An 18,339-nucleotide genomic window follows, 5' to 3' on the forward strand; every position below is an offset into this window, starting at 1 on the left:
TAAATAGACAAACTAATTAAGGACACAGGTGAAGATAATTAGGCAATTAACACAAACACAAAACACAGGAACAGTGGCGGCCTCTAGAGGCCAAAATAAACACGACATGAAAAGGAAATAACAGCGGCCTCTAGAGGCCAAAACAGTCCTAGTCCTAACAGCCGATCTCCGTTTCCATAGCCCTCTGCCTCTTGCCTATTACATAGCTGGGGTTACAGTGGGGGCTGGTCCTCTGGTAACCACGAGAGTTTGACTCCCTACTCACATCTGTGTTGTGGTGTGCCTCGCCAGATGGCAGTAGGTACCATTTTTATGGTCTTTGGTATGACCCGACCGCAAGTAGAACTCGCAATCTCCTGGTCAAGAGGTGGACACGCTAACTACTAGGCTAGCTCGTGGTATCTGGTATGCTGTAACTAGGTGTTAAGTTTAGCGGTATCAGCAGTCACTTCGTCCTTTTATCGATACTTTGATCACCATTCTCGATAACTGTTAGTGATCGACACCTAAGCGAGGCTCGTTAAGCCTTTGTTTTAAAGTATTAACACTTTTTGTTAACTTGATTACTTATTGTTCATCACTGGTGGGAATTGGAGCGCATGGCTCAGTGATGTTTTTTGAAGATTCCAATTCGTCGCTAAAGGCGGGGGAGACAAACTTGGTTCGTTATGTGCGAAAGCTTGTAGTAAAGAGTTTATAGCAGGGTTGGAGTGTATTAGAATTTACACTCCCTGATTCGTAGCTGTTGTATGACAGGGAAGAGCTGGTGGATGGGAATTGGCAGGTGACCAAATTAGAACTTTAATACTGATAATAATAAATCTAATCTAGAAAGGAAGCTGGCGGCACAGTGGCGCGGTGGTTAGCACTGTCGCCTCACAGCAAGAAGGTTCTGGGTTCGAGCCCAGTGGTTGACGGAGGCCTTTCTGTGTGGAGTTTGTATGTTCTCCCCGTGTCTGTGTGGGTTTCCTCCGGGTGCTCCGATTTCCCCCACAGTTCAAAGATATGCAGTTAGGCTAACTGGCTACTCTAAATTGTCCATTGATCAAGCTTGGAGAGGGATGGGCTCCACCAAGGTTAAATGCCCCAGACATGTGAAAATGTCATCAATCGTGCCCCTATGGCCCTTGCTGGCCATGGGACGATGAAGAAGTAGAAAGGAAGCTAGTAGAGTTAGTTAGCGGCTAATTGTGCTAATGTTAGTGCTAGTGTTGTTATGGACATGGGACAATAGATTTTCATGTCAGGACAGAAGGTTCTCCAGCCAGCCGTTGGTAAAACGTAAATACAGTTAATAACTGCGAACATGCTTAGCAAGGGGAAAGATGTCTAATGAATAAAGTGCTTTCAATCGTGACGTTATGAAGTTTGATTTGTATTCTCCAGTGAATTATCAGTTTCCATCAAGTACAGACATCTGCACACAGATTCTTCCACTCAGACTGGTGCACCTCATCATGAGGATCTCTCTCTCTCTCTCTCTCTCTCTTTCTTTTTGTGAATATGTAAGTCAGACCAATCAGCCAAAGCTCCAGACCATTTTCAGCAATATAGTGCATAACATATTTTGCTTGTTTTCTGTTGTGGATTTTGGACATCGGTGTTCCTGATAGCTCTTATAATACATCACATTTCAGTGGCGTTTTTGTTTGGAAGTAAATGTTGGATAATGTGAGAGAGAGAAAGAGAGAGAGAGAGAGAGAGAGAGAGAGAGGCGCGTTATTAATGCACCGTGAGCGCTGTACATGTTTAGGTGGTGATGATCAGTGATCGGAAAATGATGAATCGCTGTTGATTGTAGCTTAGACCTCCCTCACGCGCTCTTATAAATCCATGCGGAACGCCGTAGGCCTCATTTCAGGATATTCATGTATGAACAGATCTCCCTCTGTGTCTGGATGAGTTCACCCCGGCACATTTTTGGCACGGGTGTATTTTCACAAGAAAAAAAGAAACACAAGCCTGTCTTTATTCCACTGTCCTGTTCAATATTTTATTGCAGCTATCCTAGCATAGAATATTTGCACTGGCAGTGTTGAATGGGAATAAATGAGGCTCGGGACACATCCTGCAATGACAGCTTCCCTAGAAAGAAAGAGAGCGCGAGAGAGACGGAGAGAGAGAGAGAGAGGATGGAAGTGAGGGAGATGAACAGAGAAAGCATGTGAACCTGAAGGCATGAGCTCTTCCCAAATGCATGTGTTTTAATCACTTGAGAATCTCCATGTGTCTTTCCAAACTCAATCAAAGGCCAACGTTCACAGGCTGCATTGTTTTGTTTCATTACGCTTTGGACGGCAGGGAAATGGAAAGCAGGTTTATGTTAGCTAGGAAGGGGGTTGGCGAGAATGTAATTTTGGTGTTGTATTGAGGACTGAATAGGGAACTGCGACAATGTTGTTGAGTCTGTGCTTCATTAAGAAGATTCATTTTCTTTTCTACTGACGATCGACTGTCCAAATACTGTATACTTTTCTATTGTATATACGTCTTCAACAAGCAGCAATTCTAGCTAGCTAGCTACATTATGGGACAAGTTTATCTCAGCTGGAAGTATTACTAACATTAGCAAAAGTTAGTCACCTGATTACAAACGTCAAGATCCAGGTTGTGTATGAGATAAATATCCATCTATCCATAACCGCTTTTCCTGTGCAGGGTCTCGGACAAGCTGGAGCCTATCCCAGCTGACTATGGGCGAGAGGCGGGGTACACCCTGGACTAGTCGCAGGGCTGACACATAGAGACAAGCAACCATTTACACCCTCATTCACACCTATCAATTTAGAGCCACCAATAGATAGTTTTCACTGACGTCACAGCATTCCGGGGAACGTCCCCCAGCCGCCATCTTGCGGGGCAAACAAAACGGACCATCGCCACTACTGGCTACGTTACCTCGGACGAATTTATTAAGTTATATAGTCAGTTTTCTAAAATAAAGATCAATGTCGGCAAAATCAAGCAAACGGAAGTATATGGATACATTGGACGACATCTCACGACAACGGTATGCAGCCAAACTGGCCTTGATTGGGGGAATTGACCCCTACGAAATGGACAAAGATGCATTTTCAAGTGACTATGCAGGGCTGCCATCCATATCGTACCCTGATATTGTGAACTATTTCGTGAATACTAAAAGCGCCTACACACTTGACGACCTCAAAGCATACAAGTCGCTGGAGTCATACAATTATTTTGTCTGTGGCTGGGTCCGCGAAGTCCACCATATAAAAACAAGTGAGAGCCATGTCCTAATTACAGCCAAGGTATGTAAACATTGGAATTTTAGAGCTCTCAACACTGCATATAAATATATGTGTGTGTATAATATCGAGTTGATTTAAGACAAATTTTACATCCATTAGTGGTGTTACAGTACCATGTCAGTATAAACTTAGAAACTTGACAAACGAGCGATATTAGTGTACATTACAATGTAAACATACACTTAGCGGTTCCAGTTAGGCATTCTCTAGAGATTGTTTACACGAAGTTTTGGTTTCCAAAAACAAACTTAAACACAATTGATTGTTTATTTAAACAACTTGCCACTTATAAAATGATCGGAGCAGACTTTGCTGTGTTTGGAAGGCTGATAATCCTTGCGGTTGATTCTCGCAAGCCATAGATTTCTCCTTTGTATGCTGAGTTTCTTTGTTTGCTCGCCTTCATGCTCCCGTACAGTGGGAATTCCATAAAAGCTCCACTTGACTTCATCATTTGACCTATTACAACAGCCGTGAATACAACAGGTGTGCACCATTGCTAGCTTTAAATAGTAATAATGTAACTATAAATGTAAATAATATATAAATAAATGTAACTCGCGCGTTACAGTGTGTGCTCAGTGACCCGTACGGTAAGCTAGCCCCGCAAGATGGCCACCACCAGGGAATCCCCGACTCTGAGACGTCATGTGAAAACTATCTATTAGCCTAGCCTGCATGTCTTTTGGACTGTGGGGGGAAACCCACGCAGACATGGGGAGAACATGCAAACAGCACACAGAAAGGCCTCCATCAGCCACTGGGCTTGAACCCAGAACCTTCTCGCTGTGAGGCAACAGCGCTAACCACTACACCACCATGCTGCCCTGAGATAAATATATCTCATTTAAAGTTTAACTGGAATTGGCAGTTTGGGGGAAAGTGCATAATATTTGTTTACTTTGTCGAAGTAAGCTGAGTAACTTTAGCCATCTTTCAGCTCTAGTTAGCTCATCCGGCCGATAGGGGATGAGCTTATGCCATCATGCTTTGTCTGTCGTCCGTCTGGCGTCGTCCACATTTCACGAAAATTGCTTTTTCTCTCTCAGTCCTTCACTGATTTTTATTCTTTTTGGCAGGAAGGTAGGTCTGCCTGGGGTGCATATACTGTAGCTTCTACCCAAATTTGCATAATTGCAATTAGTAATGAAGATATGGAGTAAGGTGGTACGGTGGTGTAGTGGTTAGCGCTGTCGCCTCACAGCAAGAAGGTCCGGGTTCGAACCCTGTGGCCGGCGAGGGCCTTTCTGTGTGGAGTTTGCATGTTCTCCCCGTGTCCGCGTGGGTTTCCTCCGGGTGCTCCGGTTTCCCCCACAGTCCAAAGACATGCAGGTTAGGTTAACTGGTGGCTCTAAATTGACCGTAGGTGTGAGTGTGAATGGTTGTCTGTGTCTATGTGTCAGCCCTGTGATGACCTGGCGACTTGTCCAGGGTGTACCCCGCCTTTCGCCCATAGTCAGCTGGGATAGGCTCCAGCTTGCCTGCGACCCTGTAGAAGGATAAAGCGGCTAGAGATAATGAGATGAGAGATATGGAGTAATTCATCAATCCCTAATGAGCAGTTTCCACACAAATTGCTTCTTCTCCTTCAATTCTTCACTGATTTTGATTCTTTCTGGCATGAAGATAGGGGTACCTAGGGTGCATAGAACTTCTACCCAGATTTGCTTCATTACAGTTATTAATGAAGTTATGGACTAATTAAGCCTTAATGAGCAATTCAACAAAAATCGCTTCTTCTCGGTCAATTCCTCGCCGTTTTGGATTCTTTCTGGCAAATAGGTCGGTGTTCCTAGGGTGTATATGGACTAGACAGGGCCAGAGTGAGTTACGCAGACACTGATGGTCTCGTTATGTTCATGTTATGCAGCAAATCCAGAACTCCCAAACAGGACGGCCTCAACAGACAAATTTTTCTTTGATGGAAATGTATTTGTCTTAATGCCGTTAATGTCTGACCCCGCTTCTGGATTGTGATCTTGTCATAAGACTATAAGAGCAGGACCTTCCTGAGTGGGTTGGATATCATCTCGCCCAATAAGGCCAGAGTCGCCCTCAAAAGTAGGCTCTTTATCTCTAAAGCCCACATTGGGTTGTTGTTTTTTTTTTTTTTTTTTTGGAGTACCACTCGGACATCTAGCAGGTCAGCAACCCTAACCTCCTGTAATAACCTGCATTAGATCACCTTTACTAATTTCCACACCCATCCAATGTTACCATGAGTTACCTCTGATTGACGAAGGCTCTGCATTGGCTTTTACATGGATGACTTTCTTTGAAATCCAGTGCTTGTCGACTACATAAGATTAGCTGCAGCGTCTAGCATGATGGCTCCCATTATCCAGCTAACTACAGCTGAATCATTGATGTAGAACCCTTTTAACAGGGTTTTCCTTTCAAGTAGAGTACGGCTCTTGATGAACCCTTTTTCTCAGACTGTAAATATTGTCATAGATATCCGTAAAGGGGAAGCTAAGGCTTAATGGTTAGAGAAACAACTTTGGGACCAAAAGGTTGCTGGTTTGATTCCCTGAACTAGCAGGAATGGCTGAAGTGCCCTTGAGCAAGGTACTGTACCTAACCCCCACTGCTCCCCAGGCTGCTCTGGGTTTGGTGTATGTTGCTCTGGATAAGATCATCTGCTAAATACCAGTAATGTTAAAGGTTCTTCAGCTTGTCCCTGAACCCCAAGAGTTTCTTTATCAAAGAAACCTTAGGTCTCCTTGGAAAAGCTCTTTTAAGAGTGTATCTAAACAGGTTTGTGTTGTTTTTGTGCGTATATATGTTACAGTTGAACTCGCCAATGAACTCTGTGAGCAGCTCAGAGGACATCAAGCCTCCGGTGGGCATTAATGGTATGATGAAGGTGCCAGCGCAGTCCTCGGGGACCCCTCTGTCTCTCACCAAACACATCTGTGCCATCTGCGGAGATCGCTCCTCTGGTATGCACACACAGGAGCGCATTAATACATTCCCATGTAGTAACTAGAGCATTTCATAAATCTGTGTCCCGTGTGTTCTGTCCAGTTTGACGGATATGCTGTCTCCTCAGGTAAACACTACGGCGTCTACAGCTGTGAGGGCTGCAAGGGGTTTTTTAAGAGAACCGTACGGAAGGACCTGACCTACACCTGCAGAGACAACAAGGACTGTGTGATCGACAAGCGCCAGCGAAACCGCTGCCAGTACTGCCGCTATCAGAAATGCCTGGCCATGGGCATGAAGAGAGAAGGTACAGCAGATTACAGAGAGGACAGAAACATAGCACTCCTCTTTTATACTCTGATACAGAGCTTGGACGAGTAAACCATGTAGAAAGTCATTATTGTGGTGATTTTTATCACAAGATATTTTGTGTAACGAGTGCAGCAAATCAGCCGTTCACTGCTAGCTAGCTGACTCCACAGAAAATGTACGAGGTGATGCATGGCAGCGATTAAACATTCAGTGACCTTGAACTTTGACGAGATCAGACTCTTAATTAATGCGTCGATGGACACGCGGCCTTCTGATTCAGCAACTGTGATATGTGAGCAAGACTATACAGGAGGCTTGTGTTACTGTGATAAGCATCCATAGTGGACTCTGGAGGTTGTTGGAGGTTATCCTGGCCTTTAAAAGAGCAGTTTGTCCTTTTTAGTGCCCTCTGCTGCTTGTGAGGTGAATTGCAGTCAGTGTTTTATGGAATCAATTTTGTGCCAAAATGTTCATACAATACTTTTGAAATATCAAACAAAAACAACAAATCAAAATACAAAAAAAACAACAAAAAAATAAATTTTTTTAGACTGGCATTCCCCCGGAGGCTGTTGCGGCCATTTCCTACTCGGATTCTGGCGGACTGTTTGACGAGTGACCGATCCATTGACGGTAAACAAGGATCAAGTGGACTTCAGTGGCGACTATGATATTGAATTAATTCAACAAAGTGTAAATTCAGTATCATAGTCGCCACTGAAGTCCACTCGATCCTTGTTTACCGTCAATGGATCGGTCACTCGTCAAACAGTCCGCCAGAATCCGAGTAGGGAATGGCTGAGCGTAGCTGTCAGTCAAACACAAGTTAGCCAATGGGAATGCATTCCTGGATAGCCCACCCACACGTGAAGTTTGTGCCAAAACTGCAAGCAAAAAGTCAGGGAGCGCAAACGAGAAAGCTGGAATCGCAACCAAAATAAATTACGTCAAACAAAACCGAGAAAGACGCGGAACAAAAATAAAAGGTTTTTGAAGAGTAATAGACTGATATTTTGCACGATTACACGAATAATTTGTTTGCCAGTCTAAAAAAATTGACTTTTTTTGTTTTTTTGTATTTTGATTTGTCGTTTTTGTTTGATATTTCAAAAGTATTGTATGAATATTTTGGCACAAAATTGATTCCATAGTGTTTAACTATGGTTTTTGGGGTGTATGGGTAGGGTTTGTATTTATTAATAATAATAATTTTTAAAAAAAAACTTCTGATTTAGGTACATCTACTTCAAGTTTAAATCAAAATTCAGATTCAGATGTAGATATTTGGAGCACTAAACAGATCCAGGTCCAGATAGTGGCATTGTATTAGACCACAACTAAATATCCTTCATGCCTCATTGTCTGAAAAAATCCACACGGATGAATTCTTCTTCTTCCAGCTTGTCCCACTTATGTGTGTGGGGTCACTGCCATGCCTTGACATGTCATATTAATTGGAGCATAATTGTATGCTGGATGCCCTTCCTGCCACAACGCTCCCATTTCCAGGCTTGGGACCGGCACCAAACAGTGGCTGGGTTCCATTCACACCTATGGGCAGTTTAGAGCAGCCAGTTAACCTAACTGCATGTCTTTGGACTGTGGGGGAAACCGGAGCACCCAGAGGAAACCCAAGCAGACATGGGAAGAACATGCAAACTCCACACAAAAAGGCCCCTGGGCTCAAACCCAGAACCTTCTTGCTGTGAGGCAACAGTGCTAACCACTGCACCACCGTGCCGCCCCCACATGGTGGAACAAATTCCACAGCTGATAAAATCTAACCAGTCGTCTGAAATGATAAAACTGAGCAAAGAAGAATAACTAAGCATACTGTACTCAACACATACTAACTATACAACTAGAAGACTTTTAAAAGAGACTAAAGTCTGATATCCTCTCACAATGTGACGTTCATCACAGATTTATGCCCGTCTTACAAAAAATGTCTTTTCAACCAATTGTCTATGATTTTGCAAAGACTGAAGAGCTTGCAGAGTCATTGTTTGCATGAGCCAAGACTAAAAATAATATGAAACATGGTTGAATTTATCGGAATGTCAAGACGAGAAAAAGGCTGACTTAAGAAAGCTGTCATGACTGCCTTACACCAAACGATCGAGATGACGGGATCGCGCCCCAACTCTATCAACACTTTCATGATTTTATTCGGAAATTGGGAATTTGTCAGTGATGCAAATCATTGAAAAGTTATTTGGTGTAAGGCCAGCAAAAGTTAATAAGGTCAAGATTAATGTCACATTAATTGGAGTATAGTTTTACACCAGATGCCCTTCTTGCCACAACCCCTCCCATTTCCAGGCTTGGGAAACAACCATTCCTACCTATGGGCAACTTAGGGCGTATTCACACCTACGTTGTTTGGTCCGGACCAAACGACTAAACGAACCAAATTTCCCTTGGTCCGGACCTTTTGGGTTGGTCTGAATACAAACCACCGAACTCTGGTCTGGACCAAACAAGCGGACCGAGACCGAGCTGCAAGGTCGGACTCGGTCCGGACCAAAGGAACTCTGGTGCGGACCTTTTGGAGGTGTGAAAGCAGACCGGACCTAATCTGACAGTTTTGCTTTTTTGTACCTCGGGAGCTTCCGTCGTTTGTCGAGCATTATGGGAAACAGAGTCTTGACACTCCACCGCAAAGTGCAAACACTGTTTCGGTTGTCAAGGGAACCTTACAACAGTCGTTCAGTCATTCAGACCAGTGGTAGGCTAGACTACAGAGTACAAAAAATGAGTAGGGGGCAAACGTGGGCCGAGGAAGAAACGCGTACCCTTGTGGATATATGGGCAGATGTCCACATATCTGAGCTTTTGGAGAGAACACACAAAAATGCCGACGTGTTTGCTGTATTCAGTGAGAAAATGAAGGAGAAGGGGTTCACGCGCTCCCCAGAACAATGTCGGCTAAAAGTGAAGAAACTCCGTCAGACCTACATTAAAATCAGGGACATTCTTTCAAAAAGTGGCGGTACTAGTGACACAAAAAAGAAATTCATCTATTACGATGCATAAGGCGAATATCCCGACACATACCTCCTCCGTCTTGCGTGAAGAGCCAGAACTGTCACATGATGTGCGCTCATCAGCGCTATCCTCCGTAGCCGCCTTGCCCTTTGAAGTCGTCATTGATAAATTACTTGTACAACAGCATAGTAATCGCACAACTGTGAAAACAGTAAAAACTGGAAAAAACATATAGCTTTGATGACATTAAAAAGAATAACAGCACGGAAAGCCTCCGTGACTACTTTTGAACTTAACGCTTTGTGCGCGTGTCGTCTCTGACCAATAGCTGAACGACCTCAGGGCGCGTGGCTTTGTTGACAGATTTTAGTCCGCTTACTAAAATGTACAGTGTGAAAGCGAACCGCACCAAAATGAAAAAATAAAAAAAACATTTGGTTCGGACCAAAGCAAGTGAACTATCGAACTATCCTGGTCTGAATACACCCTTAGAGTAGCCAGTGAGCCTAACCTGCATGTTTTTGGACCGTGGGAGAAACCGGAGCACATGCAAACTCCACAAAGAAAGGCCCCTGTCTGCGAACCCAGAACCTTCTTGCTGTGAGGCGACAGTGCTAACCACTATACCACCATGCCGCCCAATAAAGTCAAGATTGGCCGTGCCAAAATAGAAAGGTTACTTACGTTAATCTTTGCTTCCTGGTGGAGGAACAGCTCTTTTATGGTTAGTAGTAGAACTCATTTCAGGGCCAGAAAAATGTACACAGTAACCTAAAGAAACTAGGTTTAGTCTAATGTGATATTGTACTGTAGATCACAAACTCCCTGTCTTTTTCACTAAATGACTTTTATAAGGCAAGTGGGCAAGGGACATTTCTAAAAATTACAAAGCGGTCCTTTAAACTGAGGGATGGGGATATAAAAGGGAAACGAAGGGGTCGGAATGGGCAAGAGCAAGGGGACATGAGTCCTGGGATTAAATATCAAGATGATCCTTCTGTTTAAAAAAGAAAAGAATGAAGGATTTCAGAAATTTGGATTAGGTGGGTCTCTTGATGAAGCGTGAGCCAGCCTTTATTGTCTTGCCTATCTTTCCTATTCCAAGGAAAGAGAAATGCAGGATCGCAGTAAGCCAAGTACAAGGGAGGAGACAAACAGAGAGAAAATTCCATTACCCCGATGCAGGAGGACATTAGCACTTTTAGCATGTTAGTCACACTCATTCCCGAGAGAATAAGAAGGAAGACTTCGTCAGCACTGGGTTTACTTCCAAAAGCTTTACTTGTCCCTTTTTGGTAAGGCCTCTTGACAGGAGAGTATCATGTTCTAATCCAAAACGTCTTCTCCTGTTCAGGCAATGAAGCTAATATATCATAGCTTTGTCCATACAAGTACCTGCTGACAAAAGCAGTTTAGTTTAATGTGAACTACATGCAGGTTGACGCTGGATGGATTGATAGATTGATCGCTAGATGCGATTAATGTAATTACTACTAACTAATACAATTTAATATACTATTATCTATCCATAGACTTTAAGTCATTATTGGTGTGCTTGTTTTTAGTGAATGTCGAAGTAACTTCTTAGTTACACGGATTTATTTGCTTTGTAAAATTCGGGATTCGGAATTCGGAATGAACTATTGTAAACAAGGAACAAATAAACAAGCCGTCTAGCGAAACCGTTCAGGAAACCTGGAGCAAGTTGTTTTTTTCTAGCAGAGGAATGAGTATGAAAGGCCCCCCAGGGTCTCGAGCTGTGTCGAGTTTTAGGATTCATTGAATGTGACTGACAGATTAAATCAGTAACATATGTCCAGTACTGTGCAAAAGTCTTAGTCCCCCTATGTTTTTTTTTCATGCAATCTTTGTTAAAGGTTTCTATTTTATGACTTCAACATTATCGAGTCGGTAGAGTTCCAAACATACATATTTTTTTCCAGCATAAAATTAAATGTTACAGGGGGAAAAAAAATGTTTAGAAATGTCTGAGCAACATATTCCATAAGAGACGACTTTTCAGATTAAAAAAGAAAACATAATGAAGGCTACTGGGTTTTGGGGCAAAATTAAGACGCAAGTGTGACAAAGTGTCCAGAAGAACTGTGGCTGGTTCTGTAAGATGCTCAGTAAAACCTATAGCTACTTGCACCTGAGACTACTATTTGTTCTTTTTTTTAAAGCAAAGAATCGTCTCACACCATATATTGACTTTGTTTCATTAATTATGGCTTACTCATTACTGTTTATAGTATTTTTTTAATGTTGAAACATTTCATTTCATTATTTTTCAGTCATTTTTGGTCGACAGCCCTTTTTTACATGTATCTAAGACTTTTGCACAGTACTGTGTGTGTATATATATATATATATATACACAATGGTGCTTGAAAGTTTGTGAACCCTTTAGAATTTTCCATGTTTCTGCATAAATATGACCTAAAACATCATCAGATTTTCACACAAGTCCTAAAAGTAGATAAAGAGACCCCAGTTAAACAAATGAGACAAAAATATTACACTTGGTCATTTATTTATTGAGGAAAATGATCCAATATTACATATCTGTGAGTGGCAAAAGTATGTGAACCTCTGGGATTAGCAGTTAATTTGAAGGTGAAATTAGAGTCAGGTGTTTTCAATCAGTGGGATGACAATCAGGTGTGAGTGGGCACCCTGTTTTATTTAAAGAACAGGGATCTATCAAAGTCTGATCTTCACAACACATGTTTGTGGAAGTGTATCGTGGCATGAACAAAGGAGATTTCTGAGGACCTCAGAAAAAGCCTTGTTGATGCTCATCAGGCTGGCAAAGGTTACAAAAACATCTCTAAAGAGTTTGGACTCCACCAATCCACAGTCAGACAGAATGTGTACAAATGGAAGAAATTCAAGACCATTGTTACCCTCCCCAGGATTGGTCGACCAACAAAGATCGCTCCAAGAGCAAGGCGTGTAATTATCGGCAAGGTCACAAAGGACCCCAGGGTAACTTCTAAGCAACTGAAGGCCTCTCTCACATTGGCTAATGTTAATGTTCATAAGTCCACCATCAGGAGAACACTGAACAACAATGGTGTGCATGACAGGGTTACAAGGAGAAAGCCACTGCTCTCCAAAAAGAACATTGCTGCTCATCTGCAGTTTACTAAAGATCATGTGGACAAACCAGAAGGCTATTGGAAAAATGTTTTGTGGACGGATGAGACCAAAATAGAACTTTTTGGTTTCAATGAGAAGCGTTATGTTTAGAGAAAGGAAAACACTGCATTGCAGCATAAGAACCTCATCCCATCTGTGAAACGTGGTGGTGGTAGTATCATGGTTTGGGCCTGTTTTGCCGCATCTGGGCCAGGACGGCTTGCCATCATTGATGGAACAATGAATTCTGAATTATACCAGCGAATTCTAAAGGAAAATGTCAGGACATCTGTCCATGAACTGAATCTCAAGAGAAGGTGGGTCATGCAGCAAGACAACGACCCTAAGCACACAAGTCGTTCTACCAAAGAATGGTTAAAGAAGAATAAAGTTAATGTTTTGGAATGGCCAAGTCAAAGTCCTGACCTTAATCCAATCGAAATGTTGTGGAAGGACCTGAAGCGAGCAGTTCATGTGAGGATTCATCCCAGAATTGAAGCTGTTGTGTACGGAGGAATGGGCTAAAATTCCTCCAAGCCGGTGTGCAGGACTGATCAACAGTTACCACAAACGTTTAGTTGCAGTTATTGTTGCACAAGGGGGTCACACCAGATACTGAAAGCAACGGTTCACATACTTTTGCTACTCACAGATATGTAATATTGGATCATTTTCCTCAATAAATAAATGACCAAGTATAATATTTTTGTCTCATTTGTTTAACTGGGTTCTTTTTATCCACTTTTAGGACTTGTGTGAAAATCTGATGATGTTTTAGGTCATATTTATGCAGAAATGTAGAAAATCCTAAAGGGTTCACAAACTTTCAAGCACCACTGTATATATATATATATATATATATATATATATATATATATATATATATATATATATATATATATATCGATTGCACGGGTAGCTGGAAGCTTGAGTCCTTGTCAGTGAGCTTCTCGAACCTACTTTGCATTAGATCTTACTCAGTAGACCTCAAGTATACTGCAGCAGTGTACATTAGAAATGCATACGCACAGTGGGCCTTCTTTGACCCGAATGCACCCCTTCTCCTGTTTGGTTTGCTCGAACAGCCCATGAGCTCTCCCCCCTGTAGCCCGAGGCAGGGGAAGAGCAGGACCGCGCCAACCCAAAAAGGGCTGAGTGAAACTGCAGGAAAACAGGATTAAATGTATTTATGCTCTCCTCCTTCTCCGAAGGAAATAAAGCTAACGTGATTTCAGGCTGCCTCACCTCTCACTGACTCCACAAGAAGTATTCTACCCTTGGGCTGACCTCCAGAAGCAGACAGCAGTTTCTGTAAAGTGGGGCCCCCTTCTTCCTCCTGCCCCGAGGGCCCCTTCTCCAAGCCACTACTGTGAATCAGCGGCAAGGAAATAGCACGGGATGAAAGAAAATCTTGAATGTGTGTGGCATGTGTGGGTTTCCACATATGTGCAGAATGGGAGCCATATCAGGAGAAGGTTTTTGGATGAACAGAATACGACACGTGCGGAAACAAAAAGAGAGAAAGAAGTTCCCGGAACTGTTTGAGGCCTGAAGTGCGGTTAGTTGTGCCTTGGCCATAGTTACAAGGAGTGTCTGCTCAGCACTCTAACCACTTTCTGTTGGTCTGCTCGAGCTCGTGAACCATTAAACTAAACACTGTGGTCGCGTCGCAAACAAAACACTCCACTATGCCTTATCCTGTCAGTCATTCTGTTCATAGGCACGTCGATGAAAGTGTGAATCGAAGGCTAGGGTCTGAAATACTAGGTCATGACGTACTACTTAATATTCTTCCACCTTGGTGAAGAAAATCAGGGGGTCTGTGATCTATTGGAGTTATTGTTCAGGCAGATGTGCTAACATCTACAGTTTAGCTTTTACGGTATTCGACCACTTTCAGCGGCAATACGAGAAACATCTGAAAACGTGAAAACAACCCTAACAAAAAAGAAGTTTATTCAAGTGTGCTTCTAGTATTTTAAACTAAAAATAAGAGCTTTCAGTTTACTTTTTATTTACTTATCAGAGATATACGTAATAAAGTTATACATAAGTATACTTGGCTTATACTGTAAAGCAGGGCTTTTCAAAGTGTGGGGCGCGCCCCCCCTGGGGGGCGCCAGAGTTCTTCAGGGGGGGCGCAACGTGAGAGACAAAATGGATCGGTTTTTAGTACCTAAAGCTACAGTGAGTGAGGAGACAAAGTCTGGGCCAAGCAAAAAACCAGACCCTCCAGGATTTCGCGATGTTGCGATTTGCAACTTCAATGCAAATTCAATCAATCCCCGCGAATTCAGGGCGGTGTTGCAATTATATCCAATCACCGCAACTTTCCCGCAAATTTGACCAATCGTTGGCGTCGTCTTGAGGTGACGTCGACAAACTACCTTCCACCTTACTTCCGTGTGTTCAAGAGAAGCAGCATGCGCATTGTGTTGCCAGATTGGACGATTTCAAGTGCATTTTGGCGGGTTTTGAACATATTTTGGACTGGAAAACATCAGCAGTATCTGGCAACACTGAAAGTGTGTTATGTTTACAGTGAAGGACTGTGTGCACTTTATTTTTTTTTTTACTTAATACAAGAAGTTAATGGATGCCAACATTTTTGCCAAAATGGTATTTTATTTTCCATTGTTTAGGCAGCTTCAGCATCATACTGTGAGATTCTGTTCAAATTGTTTTTTTTCTTCTATGAAGCCTGAGCCATTTATTTTATTAGCTTATAATTATTGTTTAATTTAGTCTTCAGGAGAGACTGCCTGCACACAGTACTAGTATTAATAGGTTTTTTTTTCTTACATAAAAGCTGAGGCATTTATATTATATTTTAAGGTAACGTCATGTTGTGCTGTGAGGTTCTCTGCACTTTAACTTTTGAACCAACAGGTGCATTTGGATAAGTAAAGCCTATTTTTCTGCATTTTTGTAGTCCTGGTAATCTTTTATATTGGTAAAGTTGTTTATAGGACCATTTCTCTTTGTTTTTTAATCAATAGTTTTTCAGTAATAACTTAATATTTAACATATCACTCAATTTTAATCACAAAAAGAGAAAATCGTAACAATTTCTCGCAACTTTCACTTCCTCCCGCAATGTAATCGCAACAAAAACCTAAAAAACACCGCAACTTTCATCGCAATTTTTTTGGAAAACCCCCCGCAACATCAGACATTTTAGCCCACAACAATCACAAAAAAGGCCCGCGGAATCCTGGGGGACTGGAAAAAGAAGGAAGTATGACCACGATTATTTAAAGTTTGGATTTTCATGGACTGGATCTGAAGATGCTCCACTGCCACAGTGTGTTGTCTGCCAAGAGATGCTAGCTAACGATGCTATGGGATGTTTAAAATGTGTAAAACAAGATGTTTTAAAAAGCACAGATGTTTAAAATGTGAAAAAGAAAAAAATAATGTGTACAACAACCATTTTTAAAAAAAATACGAATGGAACATTAAGTATAGCAACAACAAAAATTGTAAGGGGGGGGGGCGCTGTTGTTTATTTGCTCTCCGAGGCGGGGCTGACTCTCCCACACTTTGAAAAACCCTGCTGTAAAGTATATGGAAAAGTCTAAGTATATTAAGCTTATACTTAAACTTTTGTTCAAGATATGGTTAACCAAAGTGTAATAAAGTATTAAAATATATGTGCCTTATGTGTAAGTGTACTTGCCCTGTAGTTGTGCTTATCCTTCTGATAGCAGCCTATAAAATACTTATTTTTCACACATATCGGCTTCTTTGTGATATACGGCAGCATGTTTTAAATCCCATCTTTTAAACCTACATGTACCATAAGTTTGTAGTCAGCTCTGGAGTGGAATAGCTTAAGAGTAAACAGTGTTGGAACTTAAACTTATCTTTTATGTACATAGTAGGGTGCACCAGTTGCCCTCACTTTCATAAAATCTGATGCATTTTTGTTTGGGTGTTCCTTTTCACCAATAAAGACATCCTGTAAAATTTTTTGACCATATTCAAAAGTCTAATGGTGGCACCATGAGGTTCATTTTTTGCCAAAAAAAAACGCTTATGTTTTCGCGTAAGGTTTGAATCACAATGTTGGACTCCATTTATTGATTTCTTGTGACCCAGAGATCATGTTAAGAACCTTTGCAAGGGATTGAGAAGCATTAATGTGATTCATAATACATTTGTATTGTTTAAAAGTAGTTGAACAATGATTCGATGAACAGCTAAAACTCAAACTGTGCTTGATAATATTTAGAATATGTACTAAAAATGTGTATCTAAGATATTTGGTATACTCTATAAGGTGCCATAATGTTTCATGAAAAGTGATCGAAATTTTGTCATAAAAGTCATAAAATAGCAGCTTTTTCCATAACTTTGAGCTCCTGGTGCCACCATTAAACTTTTGAATTTTGTCAAAATATTTCACCCAGTGTGTTTTCTTACCAAAAGGAACATAAAAACAAAAATGCATCATGATCGGGGGAACTTTTCATTTTTAGGGGGCAACTGATGCACCCTAGTACATAGTGCTATTAACCCACAAAGAGACAGAGAAACGTTTCTCTTATTTTATTTGAAAACAAAGGTGAGAACATTGTGACAGACTTGAATCATATTGGCTGTCATTATACGCCATCACCAAAATGCATCTGAATTTTTACAATTTCATCAAAAAACAAGTCAAATTTTATCAGCAAAATAGGGCTAGAAAACTAATAGTATACCTAGAAGGGTAATTGCGGTATACTTCAAAACTAAAATGTGGACGAGATGTACAGTGGTATGCAAAAGTTTGGGCACCCCTGGTCAAAATTGCTGCTACTGTGAACAGTTAAGCAAGTTGAAGATGAAATGATCTTCAAAAGGCATAACGTTAAAGATGACTCATTCCCTTTATATTTTAAGTAAAAACAATTTTTTATTTTCATCTTTTGCATTTTCCAAATGACAAAAAAGGAAAAGGGCCCGAAGCAAAAGTTTGGGCACCCTGCATGGTTAGCACCTAGTAACACCCCCTTTGGCAAGTATCACAGCTTGAAAACACTTTTTGTAGTCGGCTAATAATCTTTGAGCTCTTACCTGGGGGGTTTTCACACATTCGTCCTTGCAAAAGGCTTCCAGTTCTACAAGTTTCTTGGGCTGTCTTGCATGCACTGCTCTTTTGAGATCTATCCACAGATTTTCAATGATGTTTAGGTCAGGGGACTGTGAGGACCCGGGCAAAACCTTCAGCTTGTGCCTCTTGAGGTATTCCATTGTAGATTTTGAGGTGTGTTTTGGATCATCGTCTTATTGTAGGACCCGTCCTCTTTTTAACTTCAACTTTTTTACAGATGGTCTGGTGTTTGCATCCAGAATTTGCTGGTATTTATTCGAATCCATGCTTCCCTCGACCAGTGAAATGTGCCCTGTGCCACTGGCTGCAACACAACCCCAAAGCATGATCGATCCACACCCATGCTTCAGAGTTGGAGAGGTGTTCTTTTCCTGGAATTTGGCACCCTTTTTTCTCCAAACATACCTTTGCACATTGTGGCCAAGAAGTTCTATTTTGATTTCATCAGTCTACAGGACTTGTTTCCAAAATGCATCAGGCTTATTTAGATGTTCATTTGCAAACTTCAGACGCTGAATTTTGTGGCTAGGACGCAGGAACGGTTTTCTTCTGATGACTCTTCCATGAAGGTCATATTTGTTCAGGTGTCGCTGCATAGTAGAA

At 41.6% G+C, this 18,339-nt stretch overlaps 1 protein-coding gene across 5 annotated transcripts in view; it reads left to right on the forward strand.

Annotated features, from left to right (window-relative positions):
- rxraa (retinoid X receptor, alpha a) overlaps nucleotides 1–18,339 on the forward strand; it is a 280,451-nt gene that overhangs the window by 219,450 nt on the left and 42,662 nt on the right. For 3 of the 5 annotated variants that reach the window (XM_060935448.1, XM_060935450.1, XM_060935453.1), the window contains 2 exons: nucleotides 6,055–6,214; nucleotides 6,325–6,504. In XM_060935448.1, the coding sequence (XP_060791431.1) occupies nucleotides 6,055–6,214; nucleotides 6,325–6,504 (340 nt within the window). The remainder of the gene's footprint in view (nucleotides 1–6,054; nucleotides 6,215–6,324; nucleotides 6,505–18,339) is intronic. The other 2 variants (XM_060935449.1, XM_060935451.1) reach the window with 1 other exon arrangement.

This window comes from Neoarius graeffei, chromosome 12 (genome assembly GCF_027579695.1).
Source record: "Neoarius graeffei isolate fNeoGra1 chromosome 12, fNeoGra1.pri, whole genome shotgun sequence".
Taxonomy (NCBI): Eukaryota; Metazoa; Chordata; class Actinopteri; order Siluriformes; family Ariidae; genus Neoarius; species Neoarius graeffei.